We start from the raw sequence: 9079 nt of genomic DNA, 5'->3' as shown, positions 1-9079 counted from the left end.
CGAAGGAGCCCGCCACGGAGCGGGAGATGTAACCGGGGACGATGGCGATGAAGCAGGCGGCCAGGAGCCCCGCCCCCTGGTTCCAGAGCTCTCGGGTGAGCAGGAAGGTGGAGATGGAGGTGAGGCCGCTGAAGACGGGCGCCAGGAACACGCACACGTCTCGGATGTGCACGGTGATGTTGAGCAGGTTCAGGACGTAGTGTGTGAGGCCCGCGGTCGCCATCAGACCTGGGTACACCTGGAGGACATGGACACAGAGCCATAAGGAAGTAAGCAGAAGCTTAGGTGTGTGTGTGTGTGTGTGTGTGTGTAAGAGAGCGAGTGTGCCTTTGTGTACTTTTCCCTGTGGCTGAATATGACCTATCTGAGTGAAGTGTTCTCCTCGAGTATAGCTGAGCGGAGGTGGAGTTGTCTCCAGAAGAGACCCTCTTCAGAAGTCCTTGATCTTTCATGATGATCTTCTCCATGCAGTCCTGCCCTCTACCTCTAACTAGGCTTGTCACGGTTGTGGGTGTTACCGGTGTTATTCGGTGTTGGGTCATACCCACCGTTGTTTTCCACCCCCACCGTCGTTTTACCTATTACTAGTTTACCATTTACCTAGTTAATTTTCCCATATCAGCACCCACTCATTAAACTCAAACAAGTGTCTGATCTGCCCCTCCGCATGCGCACGCAGCACAGAGTGGAGTCTCGAGGAATCAGGAATCACTTTCAATTCACGTGAAGAGAGTAGGGAGAGGAGAGGGGAGGCGGAGATTATGGCTAATAGCCTCTCATGGCTAGCTAGCCTAGCTAAAGTTCAGCTAACCTAGCCACCTGCTGGCTGTTCAGCCAACCTAACCTAGTGGCTGTTGCCATTAGCTATCTGGCTGGTTTATTCTAGCAGCCTTTTCTCTCGCCTATTCTAGCAGCGTTCCGTTCATAACAACACCAATTTGCGGAGGCAATGTGGCGTTGTGTGTCTCCACAGGTCGCCTGCAATTGTGTGATCAGAGAAAGAATAAGAAACGTCACACTCGGTCCTGTGCTTCTTTATAATCAGAATCAGAATTTGTTTATTGCCATTCAGTTTTTCAACATACTAGGAATTTGCTTCGGGCAAAGTGCATATTCCTAGTAGGCCATGTTGAAAAACTGCATAGTGCAGTCCATTTACCATGGCAATAAACAAATTCTGATTATAAGGCAGCACAGGATCAAGTGTATATACGTTTATATCTTACCTCTGATCGCGCCATGGAGGCATACTGTACAGCACAAAATTCAAATAGGCTACACAACAGTGATGTTCAACGTAGCCTAAGGCAAAGATCGAACGTTAAAGACGAAAGGAGGTGCTCTCTTATTGTAGCCTAGACGGTGTTACCGGTAACACCGGTGTTGTCAGGAGTTTGTCGGTCGGAAGAAATCCACACCTTGACATCTCTACCTGTAACCTTCTTATTGGTCCCTTGGGAGGCGTTCAACTAGCCATGGTGTGTGTGTGTGTGTGTGTGTGTTTGTGTCTGGGGGGAAGGGTGTATGTGTGTGAAGTAGAGTAAGGAACCAGTGAGATGAGTGAGATTAAGTGAAACAATAGTGAGAGCACGCGTGCCCACACACAGTTCCACTCACCGTGCCCCCGACGATCCTGCCCAGAGGGTACCACGCCCTCTCATCAAACCAGTTGAGGAACTCATAGAACCCATGGGTGGTGAGATAATGTGTCGATCTGTAGTTAAACCTGCAACACACACACACACACACACACGTATGTTAGGAGACAACGATCCAACCTCAAAGCTAAATGATAAAATTTCAATGCAAAAAAGGATCAATAAAGTATTGTTGTACAGTGGACACCGCTTACATTGATTACAGTTAGTGATCAGCCGCATTATATGGATCAAAAAGCTTGGGACAATCAGTCCTATATAAATGCTAAATGTTTAAATAATTCGCTTGTAGTAATCAAGGAATCCGCTTCCTAGATGGAAAACATGGAAAACTGTGATATATCTCCCATGACAGCCTACTTTGCCCGTCTGCTTACATGGGCTAGTGTAGCCTGGCTCAACCCCCTTTTCGAAATGCAAAGCATAAACCAATTGGCAATTCAGTCGGTCTGAGAGTCAGGCTATACAGAAGGCGCTGCGTGCACTGAAATCATGACGGGAAAAATCATTTCATTCATTTCACTTTCATTTACTCTCAATAAAGAACGTCTCCTCTCATCAAACTGCCAAGAATGAGCCAACGGGATGGAGCAGCAAAACCTTGAACGCACACCTGTGGTTGATCAACTCGAGACGCTCTTTCAAGTGGATTGGCAATTCCTGGTCACTTAATAATGCCCTCTTGAGCTCTTAAACGGCAGAAGAATTGGCAGAGAGCCTGGGAGAATACATTTCCATAAGCTGGTTTGAGCGATTTATAAAGACAGAACGTTATTGTGTTTCTGCACGGGGAAGAGCCTGACGCGGTGTCGCGATGCAAAATTCTGTGAGAATAATCATCCACTTCAATTTGACCCGGACAGACGTGATCACTAGAAGCGGTTTCCACTGTATTGTATTTTTTGTTTTGTTATACTGCATTAATCCCCCAAGCGGAAATCGGTCTCCCGCTCTTCCATCTTCTACGATTGTTGAGTCGAGACGAGCATGACTGGCGTCCCTGGATGTTATGCGCTAGTGTTGTGGTTCAGTGCCTTGCTCAAAGGCACAACAGTAGGCAATGCCTGAAGGCAACTCAGCCAGCGGCCCTACAGGAGAAATACAACCTTCTTAGAAGACACTAAAGTTGCATTTAACCGTGTGGATCACAAAACATCTCTGGCAGTCTCTGGGAATCTGAACGAGCTGGAGATCTAGAATAAGAATCTACCAGCTGCAGAGCCCAAATATAGCCTCAATCCATCACAGCAGGAGAATCAGTCGAGCTCTCGTCTTGAGAGCAGCAGGTACTGGAGTTCATCCTAACAAACACACCCTCTGGTTCCAAAGCGTTCAGCTGCCAGCTGGAACCGCTCGGAAAACCATCAAATGAAGAAACATGGCGGCGAAATGGAGAAAACTCATCCGAAAATTCACAAACAATACTTACATTTGTGTGTGTGTGTGTGTGCGTGCATGAGTGTCTGAATCACCCAGCAGAGGGTGGAATCCGTGGAGAAACGCAGCCCTCCACAGTATCAGCCATCACACCGCTTGAACACGACACAATAATTGATGACACAGCCCTAGTCTTCCTGAGCAGAGCAGGGAGGCTCATGGCAATTCAGTTTCATCGTCACACTGTGCGTGTGTGTGTGTGTGTGTGTCTACTGTGATAGATTAGCCAGAAGGCTGCAATGCCGCAAAACTCAATGACAGGTCATGGTCTGGCACTGAACACACACACTGACACACAGGTCTCAGATATCACACAATTCATACACAGATGGGGGAGGGAGAGAGGGAGAGAGAGACTGGGAGAGAGAGGGGAGGGAGAGGGAGAGAGGGAGAGACTGGGAGAGAGGGAGGGAGAGAGAGAGGGAGGGAGAGAGAGATTAAGAGTGAGAGTGATCGAGCAGAGAACTCAGCCTATAGCACCAAGTTCTCAGGGAGATTCTTCAGGGGTAGATAAACTGTGATGTGGTGGTAATATCACAGCCCAACAGTGCAGAGATTTTCAAACTAATTCAAACAATTTCTGCATTCCTACGATCCTGTGAACAAGCATTATATTAGGCTAGTGATGGGGAGGATTTCCTGATGGCAGCCTCGGAGAGTTGGCGCTCTCTGATTTTGTCTGGTTTTGTCAGTTAATTCAGTCCTGCCTTTTGCACTGTCCCATCTTGTCTGTGCACCTTATATTTGTCTAGTTAGTGTCACCAACAGTCCAAAACAAATTCCTAGTATGTGTGAAAATCTACCAGGCTAAATAAATCGGATTTTGATTTTTGTTAAAACAGCCCCTTGAAAGTGCTACCACTCGCTCACATGCACGCACACACCATGTGTGTTGTAAAACCTCAGGCGTGTTCATTTCTCTAGTGCAAGTACAAGCTGTGGCTGGAGTTGGCACTCAAACAAATGATAGTTTAAAATTGCTAATCTCACCAATGCAGTAATAAATAAAACTGCCTTCCAAAGCTTCCCTGCTGCCGTGACCCACGACTTTGATTAGTGCAGAGGACGTCGCCTCAAACTTGGGGAACGACAGGGAAGAGAAAACGGATCCATCTTTTCATCCGTCCATCATCCACCTTAGCCGTCTCTCTCTCACTGGCGTGAGGTCACGGAGCTCATCCAAAATGGATGTTCTTCTGATCTCAGCTGCTGAGGATCCTGGTCTCGGACGACGAATGGGCTTGGATTAGCCTACGTCCCATCACTGTGTCCTCTGTGTCCTACTCACTACTGTGATTCATCTGCAGTGTGGCAGGGAGGGCCTGTCACTCAAATCACACACACCCATGGCCACGCAGAGCTATCACCGAGTTAGACAGACAGAACCTACAGTATTCTGCATTTAGGTCATTAATGTAGCCTAGCAGGTTATGTTTCATTCAGACAGCGCTGTGTCCGCTAACATTGCTGCTCAGCTGATAGCACTGTGACGGCTAGTAGGGATGGGCACGAGTAGTACTCGTTGTTGACGTCAGTACTCGAGTAACCATGGCGAGTAATTGTTTCACTATGAAAAAAAAGAAGCTTTGTTATTCATGCACCTGCGCACTGTGTTTTTGGCTACCTGTGTGAGGCTACTCACATCAGTCGCAACATGTCTGCTGCTCGTAAAAGTACAGTCTGGAAATACTTTGAGAAAGAAGGGGAAAACAGTGTGCAGTGCAAAATCTGCAATGTGAAACTTGCTTATCATAAGCAAACCAGCTCAATGCTCAACCACATGCGGTTAAAGCACAACGAAACAATGAATTAGACGACTGGACAACAACCCCGAATCACATAATTTGCTAGCCCGGCTAGCTTGCGATGATGCGACGCCAAACGAACGGAAAAGATAAGTTAAAGAACACAGTATGTCCGCTGTGACGTTTGTTCTTTAATAAATGCAATTGGATTTAATGGCTTAAATTGTTGGTTGTTTATTCATATGCAAATTCGCTATAACGAAATTCATCGGGATAATTTCTAAACAGTTGGGCACGTTTACTTAATCGGGCACATAGCCTACTGTAGGCCTACATCGATGGCCACGGATCTCCCGGATTTAATTTTACGGTAGGCTACAGAACAGCGAGTACTCGAGTACTCGTTCATTATGAATATAGAGTACTCGAGTATTACAATAACTGAAAATGCCCATCCCTAACGGCTAGGCCTAGACTGCAGCACACCCATATTGCCACTGTGTCTATGAATCTATTCCACAGTTGGTTGGTTAGTTAATCTTCTACATCGAAAGACGGCAACATTGTGTTCTTCTGAAGCATCCTTCGCACCTCTTGACACTCTAAATGCGTTCAAACTGTTCACAGTGGAAAGAAGCTTAATCCCATCCTACAGAGATGCAGCAAAACACTCCTGGTCCAATACCCATTCATTACAGAACACAAACACTGTGCTCCCTCGGATTCTTCTCTGATACAGACAAACGCATCATTGGTTTTGTAGACTTGAGAGGAACAGGCCAAGTCTCTGATCAGGTTGGACTAACCTAACCTACTGCTGCTGTTGCTGCTGCTAGTCAGCCAGTCTACTCTCTACAACACAGCAATGAGGAGTTCCTGTCACACCTTACACCCCATCTTAAACCCAGACTAAACAGGTTCCCCAGACAATAATCAAGTCTGGATTAAGTCATGGATTAAGGTAAATCCAACACCAAGAGCAGGTTTACTCAATTTTAGAATCAGTTTCTGAGAGGAATCCCCTGTGTTTGGGGCATGAATATAAATACCCAGCTACCTGCCCCTGAAGCCCCACACAGCCCAGCTACCTGCCCCTGAAGCCCCACACAGCCCTGCTACCTGCCCCTAAAGCCCCACACAGCCCTGCTACCTGCCCCTGAAGCCCTGCTACCTGCCCCTGAAGCCCCACACAGCCCTGCTACCTGCCCCTGAAGCCCTGCTAGCTGCCCCTAAAGCCCCACACAGCCCAGCTACCTGCCCCTAAAGGCCCACACAGCCCTGCTAGCTGCCCCTAAAGCCCCACACAGCCCTGCTACCTGCCCCTAAAGCCCCACACAGCCCTGCTAGCTGTCCCTAAAGCCCCACACAGCCCTGCTAGCTGCCCCTAAAGCCCCACACAGCCCTGCTACCTGCCCCTGAAGCCCCACACAGCCCTGCTACCTGCCCCTGAAGCCCCACACAGCCCTGCTAGCTGCCCCTAAAGCCCCACACAGCCCTGCTACCTGCCCCTGAAGCCCCACACAGCCCTGCTAGCTGCCCCTGAAGCCCCACACAGCGCAGATCTCCATCAATCCATATCCATTATCTATTACTGTTCCCGGGATTACAACTACAGTAGCCACAACACACACACGCACACACTAATCATTTGTTATTGCCATTACCTTAGGGAAGCAATATTGACCTAAGAAGGTATTCGGGGAAAACCTACCAAGGAAGTTATCCAGTAAGTTACAAGTCATGAAACTAAATGGAGAGACAGCAAGAGAGAGACACAGAGAGAGAGGGAAAGAGAGAGAGAGAGAGGGAGAGAGAGAGAGAGAGAGGGAGAGAAGGAGAGAGAGAGAACGAGGGAGAGACAGAGAGAGTGAGAGAGAGAGAGGGAGGGAGAGAGAGAGAGGGAGGGAGAGACAGAGAGAGAGGGAGAGAGAGAGAGAGGGAGAGAGAGAGAGGGAGAGAAGGAGAGAGAGAGAGGGGGAGAGAGAGAGTGTGAGAGAGAGAGGGAAAGGGAGAGAGAGAGGGAGATAAGGAGAGAAGGAGAGAGAGAGAGAGAGAGAGGGAGAGAAGGAGAGAGAGAGAGAGAGAGAGAGAGAGAGAGAGAGAGAGAGAGAGAGGGAGGGAGAGAGAGACAGAGAGAGCGAAAGAGAGAGTAAACCTCAGGAGGTTTGGAACAGGCCTTGCTCTCTGTCTCAGACCAGCACTGCATCAAATGCCTCGATGCTTTGATCTGCGATGGACAGAGAATAAAGCAACACATTAAACAATGATGCAACCGAGGCTGGGATATGGCAAGGCAGCCTACTGTCTCCTGTCTTTAATTTGCTACCAGAATGAATGAGGACATGGCGGTGGAATAGAATAGAAAGTTTAAACCATTGGTACATTGGAATTGTTGTAATCGCTTGTCCTTACACTATCTTATGAGTGCTAATCAGTTCCTTCCAGTCCTAGGAAAACCTGCTCAGCTAGATATTTAAGCGTTCCCAAACTGGCAATTTAGTATACTATCCGTCGTCTAGCAGTCAGTCAGTATCATCCCCATCTACTTATCCCATCTGTTCATGGATGACTATATGTCTGTGTCCATGATGTAGGCAGTGCAATTAAATAATGTTCAAGTATACAGTTGTGCATAGATTTCCATATGGTGGAATGGGCTGCCAATTATTCTTTCTCAGTTTGTTGATAAATTTTCCCTAGTTGTTTTCTATATTTTCACATACTTGTTGGGCTACTTATGTTATAACTCCATGAAAGTTAGAGGCAGGGGTGTCGTGGTGACTAAAGAAGTGGGTATACTGTAGCAGAAATGTTACAGTTGTACATTAGTGGTGTTTAAAGAAGTGGGTATAGTGTGGGTCCATGGATAAAGAAGTGGGTATACTCCGTATATCCTACCTTTGTAATACCCTCCACACCATAGGTTACTTTGCATGGACTGCGTTTTCGAACAATTCTCGAAGCATGGTTCCGGCCCATTCACGAAACCCAACCCCTATTTGTGCACGAGGTCGAAACAACATTCACAGAGGCCCATGTGATTGTGAACATTGAGTTTATATGCTAACCTTGGACAGGAATCATGGTGCATGACGGACCGTTATGTAGACGGGAACAAGTAGCCTACAAGCTGCTAATGCAGCAGCGTCTTTCCGGGTTCAGTCGCCCAATCCGCTGTGTCACACCACCATTGTGTCACTACTGTCCCCCGTCAAGGCTACGTAGTCTACCGTGAAGACGCTGCCCCCCCCTCTCCATACACCAAGGAACCGCTGTTATAGCGATGCACAGTGGCTATACATGAATAACTGCCGGGAAAGCAGTGTGATTTCTGCTCGGTTGAAACAATGTTGCACTGCTTTGATGGAAAAAAAAATATTTATATGGATCTATCCTTCAATGGGAATCAGTCGTCATCGCTATTACTGATTATGAGCCTGTAGGCTTGCGGCAGAGGACAGGGGGGAACTCACCAAGGGTCAAACTCGTGAATGATGCTCTCGAAGCGTATGACAGCGAAGAGCCTGGAACTGAAGCCAGCCAGCCAGGCCAGGAAGAGAATGGTGAATGACAGCAAGGACTGCCACCCGGCCGGCTGCGTCAGTCCTCCGGAGAGCCCTCCGCCCGTGCCTCCTGTCACCGCCGGACTAGGCCGACCATTACCCGAAAAAGACGGCCCACTGTTAGCGGAGGCTTTGTGTTTATTTTCGGTAACTGGGTGATGTTCCGCCATATTCCGCGTCAGCTCCTTTAGTATTTGCTGAAAAAGAAAGCCTCCCCCCTTAAACTGCCACGCTCCACTTCCGAAGCCCCTTCGCCCCCGCTGCACGCTCCTTTCGAGTTAAGGACTAACTTTATCCCGGAATCCTAGCCTTACTTTCCCTCGAAAAACAAATTCCGCAAAGTTCTCCAATGGAATCACATATCAGCCGGGGTTGCAGTACATCAGCACAGTTGCACATGCGACCGACTAGTTCCTCCTTGGAAGTAGACAATAAGGCGGGCGCAGCGAGGACAGCAGGAAGATCTCTCAGCCTCTCACAGCAAGACAGGTACCACAGGGTGGGTCGATCTGATCCTGTCAAACCAATCACAGAGAACAACGCCTCAGACAGGCAAAATGGGTAGCCAATGGAACGGCAGTCTCGCCGGATAATCGTAGGATCAGTGTGGAGGACAGCATAGGAGAACGCACCAGTGGCGTGTCTGAAGAGGCTGTATCCGACAGCCGAAAGAGCC

The 9079-nt window shown here is 48.2% G+C and overlaps 1 protein-coding gene across 1 annotated transcript in view; it reads right to left on the bottom strand.

Moving 5' to 3' along the window:
- stt3b (STT3 oligosaccharyltransferase complex catalytic subunit B) overlaps nucleotides 1-8801 on the bottom strand; it is a 31102-nt gene extending 22301 nt beyond the window's left edge. The window contains exons 1-3 of the mRNA XM_084444368.1: nucleotides 8314-8801; nucleotides 1618-1726; nucleotides 1-238 (exon numbers count right to left, since the gene is read on the bottom strand). The exon at nucleotides 1-238 is cut by the window's left edge and continues 50 nt beyond it. Of these exons, the coding sequence (XP_084300494.1) occupies nucleotides 1-238; nucleotides 1618-1726; nucleotides 8314-8573 (607 nt within the window). The 5' untranslated portion in view covers nucleotides 8574-8801. The remainder of the gene's footprint in view (nucleotides 239-1617; nucleotides 1727-8313) is intronic.
- Nucleotides 8802-9079: the final 278 nt, after the last annotated feature.

Source organism: Borostomias antarcticus (assembly GCF_949987555.1).
Source record: "Borostomias antarcticus genome assembly, chromosome: 10".
Taxonomy (NCBI): domain Eukaryota; kingdom Metazoa; phylum Chordata; class Actinopteri; order Stomiiformes; family Stomiidae; genus Borostomias; species Borostomias antarcticus.
Note: the sequence above shows the minus strand (reverse complement) of the source record. Positions and strands in the feature narration are given on the sequence as shown.